At 41.9% G+C, this 18,120-nt stretch overlaps 1 protein-coding gene across 1 annotated transcript in view; it reads right to left on the bottom strand.

Annotated features, from left to right (window-relative positions):
* Vwa8 (von Willebrand factor A domain containing 8) overlaps positions 1-18,120 on the bottom strand; it is a 349,402-nt gene that overhangs the window by 100,651 nt on the left and 230,631 nt on the right. Inside the window, exons 27-29 of the mRNA XM_031362757.1 lie at positions 6,105-6,213; positions 4,339-4,477; positions 1,570-1,769 (exon numbers count right to left, since the gene is read on the bottom strand). Of these exons, the coding sequence (XP_031218617.1) occupies positions 1,570-1,769; positions 4,339-4,477; positions 6,105-6,213 (448 nt within the window). The remainder of the gene's footprint in view (positions 1-1,569; positions 1,770-4,338; positions 4,478-6,104; positions 6,214-18,120) is intronic.

The raw sequence follows: 18,120 nt of genomic DNA, 5'->3' as shown, positions 1-18,120 counted from the left end.
CCTCCTCTACCATTCACTGCATAACTGTTCTACTTCACCTTTCTTCACCCTCTTTCAACCTTTAGAAAGGAGGAGGGAATGTTCTAGCCTCTGGGGTTCAGAATTCATTCCCTGTGCCTACATCCTTGGTCTAAGTTTCCATTCCTGTTTACCGCCATCAGCCACTCAGGCAGTCCCAGTGGCCTTATTTTAAGTTGCATCCACTCTCTCACACTTCACACTCCAGGTCAAGGCAGAATTTAACTAGTGGTTTATTTCTCTTATTGTCTATCCTGGACAAGATTATAAACTGAGAATAAAAATAACTGCTATCTCTATGTAGCAGAGAATAGCATTGCCTGGCATCAATGGGTGGAGAGGTCCTTAGTCCTGTGAAGGCTTGATTCCCCAGTGTAGGGGAAAGCCAGGGCGGGCGTAGGTAGGTGGGTGGGGGAGCACCCTCATAGAAGCAGGGGTAGGAGGGATGGGATAGGGTGGTTCTGGAAGGGAAACTGGGAAAGGGGATAACATTTAGAATGTAAATACATAAAATATCCAATAAAATAAATAAATCAATAAATTAAAAAATAACTGGTATCTCTTTAAAAAATGATTTATTTACTTATTTATTGCTTTTATGGGTATGTATGTATGCGTGTACTTGCACAAGTTTATGTGTATAATGTTCATGTCGTACTCTGTAGAGGTCAGGAGAGGGTTGGATCTCTTGCAACAATTGTTAGGAAGTGCTAACCGCTGAGCCATCTTTGCTCTTTCTTGCACTATTCCCAGCAGCAGGCATGGGAATTGTAAAATAAATGCTATGCCTCGTTCTACACCTAGTAAGTAGATGGTAGGTAGAAAATAGGCACACAAAACAGACCGCTTTCTATTGCTGTAGAATAGATTAATGAGACCTTTAGAATTTCCACTAAGTGAAGCATAACCCATCTTCTGCTCTGTGTCATCTATTTGGAATTACTTCCAGCCTGATGCTAGCTGGGCACCTGCCCTTTTCATTAGTGAGACCTTAATTTCCTAATCTATAAACATGATGGACATGAAGCTGAGCAGTACTGACATGGAGGGATCCCAGTGCATCTCAGTCAGTGGATTTCGGTGGCTATCTCCCAAGAATGTCATTTAGATCTCAGATAAGATGTTATCTCCTCAGAGGAGATAACTCGGCACTCTGGGTTCCATTTCCCTCCTAACCTACTTCATGGTCTCTGACATCACCCTGCTTCTATACAACCTGGAGGATGTGTATTTATTTGTTGGTTTACTAGTTTTCTGTCCATTTCTTTAAAGAGACTAACAGTTTCTTAACTGTCCATATGGTAAGGTAGAAAACTGACCAGTGACCTGTTTCCAGACTGGCAAAGTGTGCTCAAGTCTCTGCAGCAAGATGACAGTAGCACACCTTTGTGCCTTGTGTTACTGGCACAGCACGAGCCCTGGCCTTTGCAGGGCCCTCTCCTGGATCTTTCTGAAAGCGCAGGTTTTCAATCATAGCTGACGTCACTTACTTTTCCTTTAAAGCCCTCACTCTTCCCACACCTGTACCCGTGAGTGCCTAGTGTGCCTTACCTGCTCCTCATGCAGAACAACTTGACCCTTGAGAGGACTTCCCAGTGGGGCTACTGTCACAAATGGTCGCCAGGATCCACTGGCCATCCTTGGGAAGATGTCGAAGAAGTCCACGAAGAAGCCATTTTTCCCCGTCATATTCATGAAGTACAAGGAAACAGGGTTACACGCAGCCACATACAGGGTTTGTTCTCCATTTTCTGAAATGAAAAAAAAGAATGTATTCACTGTGCAGTTTATGAGCGGTTTTCTGGCTGGCTAAGGGTTTCTAGCACAGATGAACTTTGTGCCTGAGCACAGGGTAGAAGCTCAGCACTTGGGTTTTATGTTTAGCAGGCTGAAAACCTCTGTTCCTACATGTGCACAGAGTGACGCCCACACAGTAAAAACAGCACCAAGTATGTAGTAAAGGGCTCCTGAAGAATTCCACAAGGACCCATGATAACCGTGTCAGATAGCTGACGATCTGTGGTGTTGGGAGACTTCACTGTATGATAGAAAGGGCTTGTGACCCAGTGCTTTCCTCTACCAGACACTGTTTTTTCAGAAGCACTTTGCTAGCATCCTCTATCTGCCAAGTTCTCTTCTTTTAGATAGTTATTAGGTTACAGAATTTTCTTGCTCTAAATAAGAAATTTGATGTTTAAGACATCTGAGCCCTGGGCTGGAGAGATGGCTCAGCAAGTTAAGAGCACTGGCTACTCTTCCAGAGGTCCTGAGTTCAACTCCCAGCAACCGCATGGTGGCTCACAACCATCTGTAATGGGATCTGATGCCCTCTTCTGGTGTGTCTGAAGATAGTGACAGTGTACTCATATATATAAAGAAAATAAAAAAATCTGAGCCCTGTGAGCCTCCCCCTCTATAATTTAATTTTTCAGCAACCACGTTTTCTTAATGTCAAATTAGATAAAAAGGAAGATGGTGAGATGGAGTGAAATTTGGTCCAATCCAAGAAAATCTGGATCACATATGTGTATGAGCCATATCTAAAAGATTTATATAAATATGCTCAAAATATCAGTTCTAAAATAAATAGATATACACTAGAAAAGTACACTAGATGATGTGTTAAATTTAAGTAACTAAACTAATATCAGTGAGGAACACAGCCACCAGGCTGGGCATGGTGGGGCAAGCCTTTGAGAGGCAGCGGCAGGTGGATCTCTATGAGTTTGAAGCCAGTCTGGTCTATATAACAAATAACAGGTCAGCCTCAGCAACACAGTGAGACCCTGTCTAAAGAGAGGAGAAGGAGGAAAGGCTGAGTGAGGGAGAGGAAGAGGAGGAAGAAGGAAGCTGATTATTATTGTTTCTGAGATAGGGTCTTACTATGTAGCTCTGACTGTTCTGAAACTCACTATGTAGACTAAGCTGGCCTCAAATTCACAGAGAGCCACCTGCCTCTATCTCCTGAATGCTGGGATGAAAGAAGTGTGCTACCATATCTGGCCTGTTATTTTAGAGCTGATATGAACTATGCTGTAGCAATTCCAAGCATCAGTCAGGATAGTAGAATTTGTACCGTATGGGCCTTTTAACTGCATCCATTATGAACAAAAATTAGTTCAATTTAACATGTTATGAGCGCTTTTGTGATATGAGAGGGCAGCAGGGATGCAGGAGGACCAGTGGCAGAAATGTGCAGGATTATTACTTATTCTCATACTATAGGCGTTCAGTGGTGTCTGGTCGCTGGCTCAAACACATAGATACATAATTAACTCCACCTCCCTCCCAAGAAAGTGCTTTTTTTGTTTAAAAAATGCAGAATAGGTTTTAAAAAAAGAGGAGGATAAGAACAAAGGGGAAAAACTAGTTTGCAGATATGGTTCACTCTGAGAGGAAAGGATTACATTTTATCAGGAAAAGCACGGTCTTCAAGGCCAACTGTGACTGCCTGCTTTAGCAATCTGAAGCACTGTGCTCAGAACAGAGGAGCCGGGAGCAAGCTTAAAAAGTGGTGTAGGCAATTTGTTCTCCCTGACAGGTGTGTATTAAGAGGGTCACCACTTCTCACAAGCACCAAAGTTCAACCGTCATCTACTGACTCTCAAACTTTCTCTCTCTTGACCAGTGAATGCAACATATCCTGATAGGAGCACCCATTCTTTACCACCAACAAACAAACGTTTATTCAAAATGGCTGACTAAATGACAGCCACAGAACTTAATAGGAACAAAAGCAAAATCCACATTTACTCACCTCAGTGATTCTATCTCAGTCAAGTTAGCAGCTGCCCTTGCCTTCTACCAGTTTATTCTTACCACTTTAGTATCTGACATCACCTGAAGAACATCTGTACAAAGGTACCCAGGGTCCAAGGCACAAATGAGCCAGTGGTGGCAGCAGCCCCCAAGTACAGAAGCCAACCACCCTGCCCTCTACCTGCATCCCTGATGGTGGAGGGCTTAATGATGGGAAGTGGCCAACTGGAACCCCAGCCTCCCTCCTCAAATCTAATGTTTCTCCTTTCTCTTCTTTCTTTCTATTTCCAGCACATGCCTGGGTGTGTTTAACTTTGTGCTATGACCGTGATGAGAAACAGACATCTGCACACCAACTCAGCGATGCTTCTGTGGGGTCCACAGTAGCATTTTGTGGGGTTGTTAGAGGAAATTAGCTCTAAATTATATATAATTGCTATCTGGATCCACCAAGTCACCAGCCGTGTCTCTCACAGAGTTCTTGATGCCTCAAGATGATTGTAATCCCTCTGATTTTAAATCAGTTCGGGAGGAAAAGATCAAAAGAACCAATGGACATACCATGTGATACAGCGATGTCACAGATTAAATTAACTTCATCCAGTGGAAACCTCCAAGAGGTACACTCCTCAGTAAAGCTTAAGAATCTCGCTTCATGTTTTTCTATTGGGTACTTTTCCATTTTCACAAGTACTGGACCCTATAACAAAGCCATAGTCTTAGTGAAGGCGGTTGGGTAGACACTAAAACAGCTGATACAAAATATAATATTTCACTGTTTAATATCTTGATATACTCTATCATTTGGCATAGCACTTAAAACTATTATAATACCATATACTTACCTTCACGAGTGCTCTGTCCTGCTGAAGCTCATTACATTTCTCTTTCTTTTGTTTTAATGAAGTATACCATGTCTAAAGCACTATAAGATTTCTTATGACTACATTTCTTCCTAAACCAAGAACCCATTTTGACCTCCAAATAGAAAAAGACCCAGAGTTGCTCAAGCCAGCGAAATAACATAAGTTAACAAACCCAGGACTGGTATATTTCCATTGCAAAGAAAGACTGAAATGTAATGACTAAAGTGGATCTTGTAAATTAAATGTTTAAAAAATGTGATATTAAGACAAACAAACCCCCGCTCAAATGACTGATAATCACCAGTGCTATTTATAAAAGGTGGAATGTTTCATATATAGTTATATGATTATTCAATATAAGCAAAGGAACTAACTTAATAATATTGTGTATGTGTGTGTGTGTGTGTGTGTGTGTGTGTGTGTGTGTGTGTGTGTGTATCAGTTCTGGGCAGCTAGCTATGACTTCCTGGAAGAATCCAATTGTACAACTAAGTTTTCAATGACTTGTATCCCCTACAGTCCTTAATTAATCAAGATATTTGGGTCTGATATTGGTGTCCATGTTCTGATCTATCTAGATTGTACCTAGGGGACTGAAGAGTCAAATTTCTTAAAACCTTGAAAAAACACTTCTGGAGGTGACTTAGGCGCTCTGACCACACTTAAGTGACATTAGGGGTGGGGCAGAAGAAAGGGACAGCTCTGACAAGAGTCTCTGACAAATGAGAAGTCTCTGTGCTCCAGAAGGGACTGACAGACTAGGACTCACTCCCAGATTTTTCTAAATATAACTTTAGTGGAAGAAAACACCCTTTTGTTTATGTACTGCCATAACTGGCTATTGTGTTACAACGACAGAATTTTGTTGTTACAACAGAATCTTTATAGACCACAAAATCTACCATATATACTTTTTGACCATTTACAGGGTAGGTCTGCTCACTCTCCTGTCTATGAAGATCCCAGCAGTGGGGACAGTAGCAGACAGAACATGAATTTTAGAACAGTGATTTCAGTGTGATCCCCATCTTCTGTTCCTAACCGCCCAGAGGGAAACTCTTTCTACCTGAAATGCTTAGAATGATGTTGATGATAACTAATGACAAATGACCCTTTCCTTTTCTCAGGAAGACAATGTCAACAATGTATGGGTAAAGTGGAAAAAGGAAGACAATTTAATCTTGTTAGCATACATAAAGCAAAGACAAATATCACAGAGTAACTCTGTAAGGAAAACAAACAATATACCCAATTGATTGTCTGAAACACAAGATTGGCTCTTAGAACCAACGTTTGGCCTACATTGAATTCCTTGGAGGTCAGACTGAAGTTTAAGCTGGCACAGAAGCTAAAGAGCCAACCAACTAGTAAGCCATTCCTCAGACTGTATGGAGCACATCAACAGAAGATCCCGAAAGTTTGTTAGATTTAGTGTTAAGAGGAAACCACGAAGATAACAACCTTTATGTCAATGTGATGCGTTTCGACTGGACACAAGACCTTTTGCATTCCATTTCCCGTCTGACCAATTATCCAGTAGCCCATGAATGTCTTTTCTGGCAGAGGAAACCTGTCAAAGATGATTTGAAAGAGTAAGCATTTTCCCCCATTATCAAGTGTCTTAGAGTTACTACTGCTTTGATGAAATACCCTGACCAAAGCGACTCAGGGAGAAAAGGGTTTAGTTGGCTTATACTTCCATATCACTGTTCATCATCAAAGGAAGTCGGGACGGGAACTCAAACAGGGCATGAATGTGAAGGCAGGAGCTGATGCAGAGGCCATGGAAGGGTACTATTTTCTTATATAAACTAGGACCACCAGTCAAGGGATGGCACTACTCATGATGTTCTGGGCCCTCCTCCATCAATCACTAATTTTAATGCCTTACAGGCTTGCCTATAGCTTGATCTTATGGAGGCATTTTCTCAATTGAGGTCCCCTCCTCTCCAATGACTTTAGCTTGCATCAAGTTGGCATAAAATCAGCCAGCAGGAAACACATTTGCCACCTATCACCAGGAGCACACATACATAGGAAGAATAACTCACTTAGAATACAGCCTATAACATCATGTTTAGAATGTACATTAAGATGAAAAAGATACTCCACTTCAGACGCTCAGAAAATAAGACCCTGTCCCATTTCAACTTAATGGCGTCTATTCTTAAGGCTAATACATTTTCCATTGGAATTGATACAATGCAGATTCCTGGGAGAGTACAGGAAGGCTTAAAGGAACTTGGCGCAATTAATTTTCATTTTCAGTCTATTCTTTTACCTTTTGAATCAAGTAGTAACCAGGGTACACTAGTGTTAGACACTTGTTGGAAAGTTGTAGAGGACAAAGCCTACAGACTGTACTTTGGTGGTTAACATGTAAAATATATACAGTCATAATCACATAAATGTGTTATCTAGTGCTAAAATACCCATGTAACTAGTAATTAAGATCAGGACCCAAGGCCCTGGAGAGCGCATTTCCCTGCTACCTAGGAAGAGGGTACTATGACTTCTGACGGGGTTGCTTCCTATTTGATTTAGTTAATGAAATACAATTTTTTTTTGTTTGTTTTGAGACAGGATGTCACTATGTAGGTCAGCTTGGCCTTGAAAATGGCTCCCTCAGTCTTCCAAGTGCTAACACCATAGTTATGTGACACTCTGCCCTGCTAGAGCAAATTTCCATTTCGTTTGAGACAGGATCTTATATATAGCCCTGGTTGGCCTAGAAGACACCATGTAAAACCAGGCTTACCCCTAACATATGGCATTCCTTCTACCTCTGCCCTCCAAGTGCTAGACTTACAGGCATGCAATGCATCATCTGGCTTAAGCAATTTTTAAATAAAGTGATCCCTATAGTAAAGCAAATATGGCAGCGATAAAGAATTAAATGTCAGGCAAACCTGAGAATAAAGCTTCTACTTCTTAATCACAAACCTTTTCACTTGAATCTTTACACAGTGGGACCATGGATCTGTCATTTTCATTTAACTATATTTCTTATTCATCATATGGTACAACAATGACAAGACTCAGAGTTCAAAGTTCTCTATGTGACCAAAAATCAAAATATATTTACAATGGGTATGGTGATCATTCACACAGCACATATTTGTACTGACAAGTTATTTTGTTTGCGGTGAAGTTATAATCTGGGATGCATTTCCATAAGCTTAGTAAAACTATATAGCTTTGATCACTCTCTGTATAAGGCAAGGAACCAAACACTCTGGCTGGGTATGCTATGCTTTTTGACCATTGAAACTTGAGAGGGAGAAAGCGCCCTTATAATGAGTGCCTTCTAAGGCATATGACCCCGTGTCATACCTTGCTTAAAAGGACACACTGGAATACATTATCTGAAATACGTTTTAAGGAACTGAGATACACAGAACTTAAGAGCACGCGGTGCTCTTACAAAGGACCAGAGTTAGATTTCCACCTTGTCTTGCAATCACCTCTAACTTCAGCTCTAGGGAATCCAATGCCTTTTCTGACCTCCATGGCCACTGCCTCTTCATGCACATCAATAAAGATATTCAGATAAATCTGAACAAATTAATAACATGCATTTTAAGTACCCAGTCCATGATCTTGATTGACAGTGGGAGGTGGCTGGGGCCATGCTGAATTGGAAGACTGTGATGTGCTCTTTTAAATAAAGTAATACCATGTGTTTCTGCATTAACAGGGCGGATCCCCTAGAGTGGGATCTTCCTCGCTCTTCCAGTTTGGGGAACAAACTGTATTCTTCAGTTGTTCTCCTAAGTTTACTGTTCTCCAAATACAGAAGGCGAAACATAAGGAGATACATTAATTTCTTTCTTAGCATAGTATTGGTGAATGTAAAGACATCTGGGTTTCGGGCCTGGTTCTTTGTTAACTATCTATGCGAAATTGTAAAGAAAGGACTGATCTATAAGATCTTAATGGCTTGGAGAGTCTATGATAATCATGGAAGCCAGAGCCAGAAGTGACAGTACAGTTTGAAGGGCTTGAATTTACTTTGGTGCTCTTGACTGAAATTGATCAATCAGAATGATAATATCTGTACCTATTAATCAGATGGGTTCCTTGGTCAATAGGCATGCTTTCTTAAAGAATAAAGAGGCTCTAAATAGTTCCATTTGTTTGAGGTCAAAGTTTTCACATCTTGATCTAGTTACAGCTAGAGAACTGCTTAATAAAATAACCATTTGTTGATAACCCAGCATAAGAAATACACCCAGGTCTGGGGATACATCTCAGTTGTAGAGGCTTGCCTAATATGAGCAAGGTTCTTGGCTTGATACCCAGCACTTGAAAAACAATATCACTAATGTATTCACTAATAATTTTATAAATAATATTAAAGTGCCAGGTAAGAAAAAAAATCCATTCATTTGAGAAAAAGTAACCTTTCTCAGATTCTATGGTCAGTGCCAGGGATGTGCATAAGTCTGCTTAGAAGTTGCCAACTCATTCTAAGTAACAGTCATAAAGCTCAGAACCTGAGTAGCTATCTGAAAGATACCCCACACAGACTGCACCCAGAACCATACAACCACAGTGTTCTTCTATTGGCAACGTCAGCAATGCTGAAGGATGCATTGGCAGGTGGCCTGGGGTTGCATACACACACACACACACACACACACACAGTCCTGTTCCCTGATTGCTCCTGGACCCTAACAATCTTTGGGAAACCATAGCTCCCCTCTTATTTCCCATGAAGGCTCCCAGAAGCCCCCCCCCCCATGTGTGTGTGTGTGTGTGTGTGTGTGTGTGTGTGTGTGAAACCATTCTTAACTTTCTTCCCTTCAGTGTTAGCAGTCAGAGGAGAGAGGAAGTATTGTTTGGGGTATGAACAAGTTCTGGAATAATCAACAAAATGGTGGCTATAAAATGGATTGGGGAGCTGGGGGAGTGCTACCCTGATAAGCAGCTAGCAAAACGGCCTTCTTTTCCATTTTACTGAAATGTAGTATCCAACTCTGACCAGATTTCAGTTTTTATTTTTGATTTGATTGATACAACAACATTTTCCATGATTTTAAGATTATGTCACTATGCTGTTGAACTGTGTTAATGTCCTTGCTGGAATGATGTCTGGGTTTGATTTTAAGGGGGAAGAGCGTGAACTCAAGGCCTATAAATAGAATTGCTTTTTATTTTCAGTGTCATTCATGAATTTATGTGTTTTAAAACAATGATGTATTTTAGTACATGTGTTGTGATGTTTCCTAATCCCTTGTGGAAGTAGTAACAGAGATCTGAGACTAAGAGTTTTGAGTAAGAGAAAGGTGCATATCAAAATTATGACTTGGGTCAAATTATAGCACTTTGTGCATATTAGAGAAAGGGCAGGATTTGCTTTTGTAAAAAACACGAACAAGCCATAACACAACGCATATGGCCAACAAAGTTAGGTAACACCATCTGAGAGACATGTGAGAGCTGTCTCGAAAAACTTCCAACAGGAGGGGGGTTGGGTTTTTAAAGCACATGTTCTGGCAAATTTCTGCCTCCTCTGAACCTTTGCCAATACTATTTCTGGAGTCTGAAAGAAAACACATGAAGATTTGGATCTTTCTAGGGCCATTATGCAATTGGAAGTTGTTGGCATACCTATTATCAACAATTCCTAAGACATTTCATTACCACAAGAACTACAAATGTTTATGGGGATAATGGAACCCTTCAGGGTAGCTCCACCAACTCAGAAATTCAACAATTACTACCATCTTCGAGAAGAAAGAGAGCATCTCCAATTTTCCTGGCCTCCCTCCCTCCTACCATCTTAAGATCCAAGAGTGAGTTCGCTGTACTGTCACAGACCATTCCTGACCAACACTTCCACTTGGCTCCTTCCCCTTTTGCTCCAGGCCACCCTGTAACTCAGCCTTACCTTGAACTACTTTTTGCTATTCCATGAACATGTGCATTTTAATGCCTCCTTGAGGTCATTTCCATTTCTTCTGCTGCTGCCTCTCCAGTGAGCTACTTCCCCCTCTTCCTTTGAGATCAGGTATCATGGAGCTAGCTTTGAACTTATCATGGAGCCGAGGATGACCTTGAATTCCAATCTTACTGCCTCTACATCCCAAGTGTTGGGATTGCTGCATGCACCACCACACTCAGCTTGGAGATCCTTCTTTTTAGGCCACAATCCAAATACTATTTGCCTCTGAGACCCTTCTCTAATTTCATTCTGGGAAAAGAAAAATCAACCTTTTGCCCTTCAGGGTTTCCATATAAATTTACACATATGAAACTCTGAAAAGTTTTATAGAGTCAGAAACTTTCCAGTTTTAGAGAGTAGAGAGAATACGATTTTAGAGAGAATAGCTTAGAAATGAATCTATGAAATCTTTTATTTCACGAGGTTGAGCATGGTGGCATATGCCTATGACCTCAGCCCTTAGGAAGTTAAGGCAGGAGCCTGAGCTACTATAGCCTACCTAGAGTCTTCCAGATAAGCATGGGCTCTATTGTAAGCCCCTCCCCCCCAATACACCCTTACACACACCAGTCACATGCTTAACAGAGAAAGAAAGCCCATTTAAACACAAAATAGCAGTGATGGGCACTACTACAAATTCCCAGTAGTATCCTCCTTTGCCAAGAACTTTAAAATCTCCTTCCCAACAGCCCACAAGTCCCTGGCAACTTTACATTGTTTTGCTGAACACAGTATGGGTGTTATATGAGTGTGCTTTTGTATTTTCTTCTGTATTCCTGACCCTATGTTTAGTTGTTCGTTTCATGTATGAAGTGTACCTCTGCTACCTAGGGCCTGCCGAGGTCACAGAAATGCTGTCATCTGGATTCACAGGATGGGAAGATTAGGTAGAGGTGCTATTTTTGGCTGGCACGTCCTAACACACCTCCTGCTCTCCAGAAGGACCCTGCAGTGTCAGGGAAGCTGCCCTGCCTTCCAGCCAAAGCAGATGCTGACAGCTTGAGCCACGGTCTCTGGCTGCCTTTCTCCTGAAGGCTGCTACCAGGCTGCAGGTCTGGAGGCTGGCTTTAAACTTTCCTTCATCTTTTTATCAAATTCCCCTTGAAAGAAAATGCCTTCTTTTTCTCTGTCATCTGCTCTAGCAACTCCAGCCACAGTCAATGGCAATGTAGAAGCTTCCTGAATTTCTCACAGGACAGAACCACGGAGGGACAACCCACCTGAGAATAAAGCTACTGAAAGTAACACATCACATGTTTCTGATCTAGTTAATTGGTGATGCACTGAGTAGGGTTCATTTAGGGTCCACTGAGTGCCTCCTGCTCTCAATGTTGCTCCCAATGTTGTCTCTTTCCCAGTTTGCCACAGATAACTAGGTCCTCCCTCATCAACAGGGATTCCTGCCCCTGCTTCCCGCTGAGACTTCCTATGCTCAGGTTCGCTGCCATCCGGTTCATCACTTTTTGAAAATGAAAAGAGCCCTTTTCTGCCACACAGGCTACTCTGGCTCTTCAGTCCAGCCTTACTACCCCGTGCCATCACCTCACCCTGCCACTCATGGGGTACTTGTACCCCAAAATACACCCACATTTTCTTTACCTTTGGGCCCAGTGGGGTAAAGGTTCTTGCCCACGACCTGGCTTTGATCCCCTAGACCTACATAGTTGAAGGAGAAAACTGACTCGGGCTAGCAAACTGACCTCAGCCTCTAGGCACACTCTCCAGCAGGTTTGTGAGAAATAAAACATAATTTTAAAACTTATTAAATTTCTCTGCTTGAGTTGTTCTCCCTCTGCATCCAAGCACACAGAATAATACTGCACAGCTTCAGCTTCCTTACTCTCATGGGCCCATCCCAAGGGCAAATGCCTTTTCCCACTGACAGACAGCTACAGCGTGACACACACCGCTTGTTCTTGACTACTTTCTCAGTTACTGTGACCAGCTTAAGACAGCACTGAGTCCTCCTCACCTTTGGAGCTCTTGCTCCTACATGGTGCCCTCTCACCCCGAGCCCAGCAGCACATGGAAAGTGTCTGTTTAATGAGTGATTGCATGGTTGGTATTTGGACCCATTTGTTTTCTCTTCTCAGAGGGGTAAATCTTCCCCAATGTGTTCTGACTACAATTAAGTGTGAAAGTGGGTTCAACAGGCTTGTAGAAGGGGCATTCTATATGACCAGGTGACATGAGCTTATAAAACCTCTCCTACAAAAGCTTAAAGCATTAAGGATAATGATGTGAGACTGCCAAAGACCTATACATTGCAAAAATTCTCTGTAAGACTGGGCACATTTAATTATTTTTTTTCCCCATTCCAATAAAGGATCAAAACAACCTACTCTTATAATATAGCAAGAGAATGCAAAGCAAAGTCTATGGAAATGTAACTGGCTACTGTGCTGAGAATGAGTGACAGTGGGTACTCTGGCATGAGTGGAACATCTTTGTCAACACCCCGCCCCCCCCCCCAACACTCAGACACGTTCCAGAAGAAGAGGTGAGAAGAATGTAAAAGTCAAAAGATGTGGAGGAGCACTGTGCAATACTGTTGTCTGGACATGACATGATCCTTGTACCCATGAAATCACAGCTCTGGTTACCTGCACAAGATCAAGCCAGCCAAAATTCCAGTGTGGATGGGGTAGGAGCTCTCAAGGCCCCACTCCACCCAAGGAGCAATTAGAAGCAGACAGTTGCTGAGGGGAAAAAAGTTCCTCTATAGCTACTGATAGGTTGCCCATATTCCAATGGGTGCTTGCACATTTATAAACGTGGACAACATCAACTGGACTTAATGTGTTATTCAAAAAAGAAAAGAGAGGACATCTGGATGTAGTGGTGTATACCTTCAATCCTAGCAGTCAAGAGGTAGATGCAAGCAGATCTCTCTGAGTCTGAAGCCAGCCTGGTCTACAGGGTGAGCTTGCCAGGGCTAAACAGCGAGACCCTATCTGATAGGGGCAGGTGAAGTTAGGAATGTGTGTTAGAGGGCCTTGGGGGGAGCTAAAGGAGAAAATGAGGGCAGATATGATCATATTTCATTGCTTGAGTTTCTCAAAGAATGAAACATTTTAGACCTCCCTCGTTCAACATCTCTACCCAGTCAGATCCTATACATCCTTCTCTAGGGCCTAGAAGGAAATAGAAAGAAGCAATCCTATCCTAAAATTCACATGGAACCACAAAAGACTCCACATGAGCAACACAGTCCTAAGAACAAAGACCAGTGCTCTGGAGATTTCCACTTGAGACTTTAGACTGCTACAGAAGCACAGTAATAAAAATACGGGCACAGAATCAGACCTGCAGGCAAGTGGAACAAGACCGAAGACCCCACAGGGGACACACAGTGGCAACCATTTAGCATTTGACAAAAATGCCAAAACTAGACACTGGGAAACAATGAACCTCCAACCAACGGTGCTAGAAAAACTGGATGTCCACGCGCAGAAGAACGAAATTGGACCTTTATCTATCGCTTTGCGCAAAACCTAACTCTGAGTGAATCGGCAACCTAAACGTGAAGCCTGAAGCACCAAGGAGCTGGTAGATGACACAGGCAGCACCCACATGACAAAGGCGTGGGGATGGTGACAAGTGGGACTTCATGAAACTAAGAAGCTTCTGCACAGGTAAGGAAAGGAACTGGAAAAGAGGGGGCCACAGATGCCAGAGAATCCCCACTGGCTATACGTCCGACAGAGGACGAATATCTGGAATATATAAAAAGAGGTCAAGAACAAGAACAAAAACAAAACAAAATAAACTAGGCAGTTGACTCATTCAAACAATGTGCCTGGGATCTGAACAGAGGACTCTTCTAAGAAGGAAAAAAAAATTTTAGGAAATACCTAAAACATGTTCCTTTCCCTAGCACTTAGGGAAATTTCCTTGAATAACTTTGAAATTTCATAGTAGAAGGACCAAGGTTGAATGAATGCACTCTCCTGCTATTTATTAGATATATTGTTTCTCACATTATTCAAGGAACTAAGCCTTGGTTCCTTAATGTGTAAGACAAATCCCAACACACATGCACATCTAGTAGAATAAGGGAGTTCATATTTGTAATGCTCTTAGCTCCTGGTCAGGAGTTGAAAGACACCAACTACTATAATTTTTGATGCTTTAAAGATGTGTTGCATCCTTAGTCATCAGGGAAATGCAAATCAAAACAACCCTGATATTCCACCTCACACCAGTCAGATTGGCTAAGATAAAAAACTCAGGTGACAGCAGATGCTGGAGAGGTTGTGGAGAAAGAGGAACACTCCTTCATTGCTGGAGGGATTGCAAGCTGGTACAACCACTCTGGAAATCAGTTTGGCGGTTCCTCCGGAAATTGGACATAGTTCTAGTAGAGGACCCAGCTATACTACTCCTGGGCATATACCCAAAAGATGCTCCAACATGTAATAAGAACACATGCTCCACCATGTTCATAGCAATCTTATTTATAATAGCCAGAAACTGGAAACAACTCAGATGTCCCTCAACAGAGGAATAGATACAAAAAATGTGGTACAACTATACAATAGAGTACTACTCAGCTATTAAAAACAATAAATTTATGAAATTCTTAGGGAAATGGATGGATCTGGAGAATATCATCTTGAGTGAGGTAACCCAATCACAAAAGAACACACATGGTATACACTCTCTGATAAGTGGTTATTAGCCCAGAAGTTTGGAATACATGAAGAACAACCCACAAACCACAAGAAACTCAAGAAGAAGGAAGACCAAAAGGTGGACATTGCATTCCTTCTTAAAAGGGGGAACAAAATACCCACAGAAGGAGTTGCAGAGACTAACTATGGAGCAGAGGCTGAAGGAAGGACAACCCAGCCTGATATAGCTATCTCCTGAGAGGCTCTGACAGTACCTGACTAATACAGACGTAGAGGCTCACAGCCATCCATTGAGCTGAGTACAGGGTCCCCAATGAAGGAGTTAGAGAAAGGACCAAAGGAGCTGAAGGGTTTGCAGCCCCTTAGGACGAACAACAATATGAACTAACTAGTACCCTCAGAGCTCCCAGGGACTCAACCACCAACCAAGGATTATACATGGTGGGACTGATTATTCTGGCAGCATGTGTATAGTAGAGGATTGCAAAGTCGATCATCAATGGGAGGAGAGAGGCCCTTGGCCCTGTGAAGGTTCTGTGCCCCAGTCTAGGGGAATGCCAGGGCCAATAAGTGGGAGAGGGTGGGGTGGTAGGTAGGGGAAGGGGGAGGGAACAGGGGTTTGTTGTTGTTGTTGTTATTGTTTTTTGGAGGGGAAACTGGGAAAGGAGAAATCATATGACATGTAAATAAAGAAAATATCTAAAAAAAAAAAAAGATGTGTTGTATGGGGTTAGGGTGGGGTAGCTCAGTGGCAGACCATGTGCTCTGTATGCAAGAGGCCCCGGGTTCAGGCTCTGGGTAGTGGGCACGGGTTAGGGGGCATTCTGTGTATTCCCAGTTGACATTTTTGGGTTGATGGATATCAACTACTGTACCAAAATACCAGAGTGCCTGCTGACTTGATCTCTCATCTGCCACAGACGAATGTGAAGTAGTCTGTCGTCAGAGGAGGTGTTGGAATTTAACTAATGCTTTATTGTAATAGAAGCAAAAGTCCCAAGAAAGAGCAATTTCTAAATAGACTTTTATTTAATTTTTAAAATAAAAGAAAAAAGAAAATTTCCAGCGTCAACACAATGGATGACAGAATACAGAAAACTAGAATACAGAAGTGATATATATTTTCTAAAACTAAAACAGTACTGAAAGCCTCCCCTTGTGAAGGGTAGATATTATTGTATTTTAAATTGTTTAAAGTGTAGACCATCAAAAACTCCTAATAAAGCCATGGGTTAATAGACTTCTCTAACTCATCAATTCAATGTTATATTATTTAGCTTAAAGGGGAGATTTTACAACAGTTTAAATAAAGCGGTGGGAGAATGCCTAGCAACAAGACATCTTAGTAATTGCCAGGTTCTAATAAGGCTCCGTCACCAGCAGCAGGCCCTTCTAAAGCATATCGCACTGAACAGTCGTTTTTAGATGTGCAAGCTGTCTAGTGAGAACATTTGTATATGTCTGGAAGCATAAGGACATTTAGCCATATCCATAAAGTCACAAAGCACTGATCGAACAGGTTTTCTTTTTCATTTGAGACACTCTCACATGGCTTACAAATCTGCTCATGGTGGTTGGAGTAAGTGTCTTAAGCTTAAAATCCAAGGAGGGAAGGAGATGGAGCAAAGAGAGAAATGAGAAAGAAGTGTTGTATGTAGTTAAACCTCTCAATTTAGTTACTTTTATTTTTCATCAAAGACACTTGAGGATGAAGCGTTTAGAAAGAGTGTCTCTGAATTGATAAATGGGACCTCATCAAACTAGAAAGCTTCTGTAAGGCAAAAGACATAACCAGTAAGACAAATTGGCAACTTACATATTAGGAAAAAAATCTTCACTAACCCCACATCTGATAGAGGGTTAATATCCAAAATATATAAAGAATGCAAGAAGCTAACTACCAAAACCACCAAACAAACCAATCAAAAAATGGGGTATAGAACTAAATCGAGAATTCACAACAGAGGAATCTTGAATGGCGGAGAAGCACCTAAAGAAATGTTCAAAGCCCTTAGTGATCAGAGAAATGCAAATCAAAATGACCCTGAGATTCCACCTTACACTAATCAGAATGGCTAAGATCAAAACCTCAGGCGACAACACTTGTTGGTGAGGATGTGGAGAAAGAGGAACACTCCTCCATTGCTGGTGGGATTGTAAACTGGTACAACCACTCTGGAAATCAATCTGGAGGTTCCTTAGAAAAGTAGAAATAGATCTACCTGAAGACCCAGCAATACGACTCTTGGGAATATACCCAAAAGATGCCCCCTCATGCCACAGAGGCACGTGTTCCACTATGTTCAAAGAGGTCTTGTTTATGATAGCCAGAAGTTGGAAACCACCCAGATGTCCCATGACAGAAGAATGGATACAGAAAATGTGGTTCATTTACACAATGGAATACTACTCAGCTACTAAGAAGGAAGACATCTGGAGATTTGCAGGCAAATAGATGGAACTAGAAAATATCATCCTGAGTGAGGTAACTCAGATGCAAAAGGACATTCATGGTATGTACTCACTAATAAGTGGATATTAGCAAAAAAAAAAAAAAAAGGCACAGAATACTCAAGATATAGTCCACAGAACTCCAAAAGGTCAACAAGCTGAAGGTCCCAAGTGAGAATGCATCAGTCCCACTTGGGAGAGAGAAGAAAGCAATCATAAGGGAGGAGGGAGGGAGGGGCCTGGGAGGGGAAGGGGGTGAGGGGCAGAGGGGAACATGATCTGGTATTGGGTGGGGGAAAAAGGACTGAAGCTCTGAGGGCCAGCAGAAAGAATGGAAACAGTCAACCTCATTGGGCGGGGGAACCCTCTAGAATGTATCAGACACCTGGGAGGTGAGAGACTCTCAGGACTCAAAGGGAGGGACCTTAGATGAAATGCCCTACAT

Source organism: Mastomys coucha, unplaced genomic scaffold (assembly GCF_008632895.1).
Source record: "Mastomys coucha isolate ucsf_1 unplaced genomic scaffold, UCSF_Mcou_1 pScaffold9, whole genome shotgun sequence".
Taxonomy (NCBI): domain Eukaryota; kingdom Metazoa; phylum Chordata; class Mammalia; order Rodentia; family Muridae; genus Mastomys; species Mastomys coucha.
Note: the sequence above shows the minus strand (reverse complement) of the source record. Positions and strands in the feature narration are given on the sequence as shown.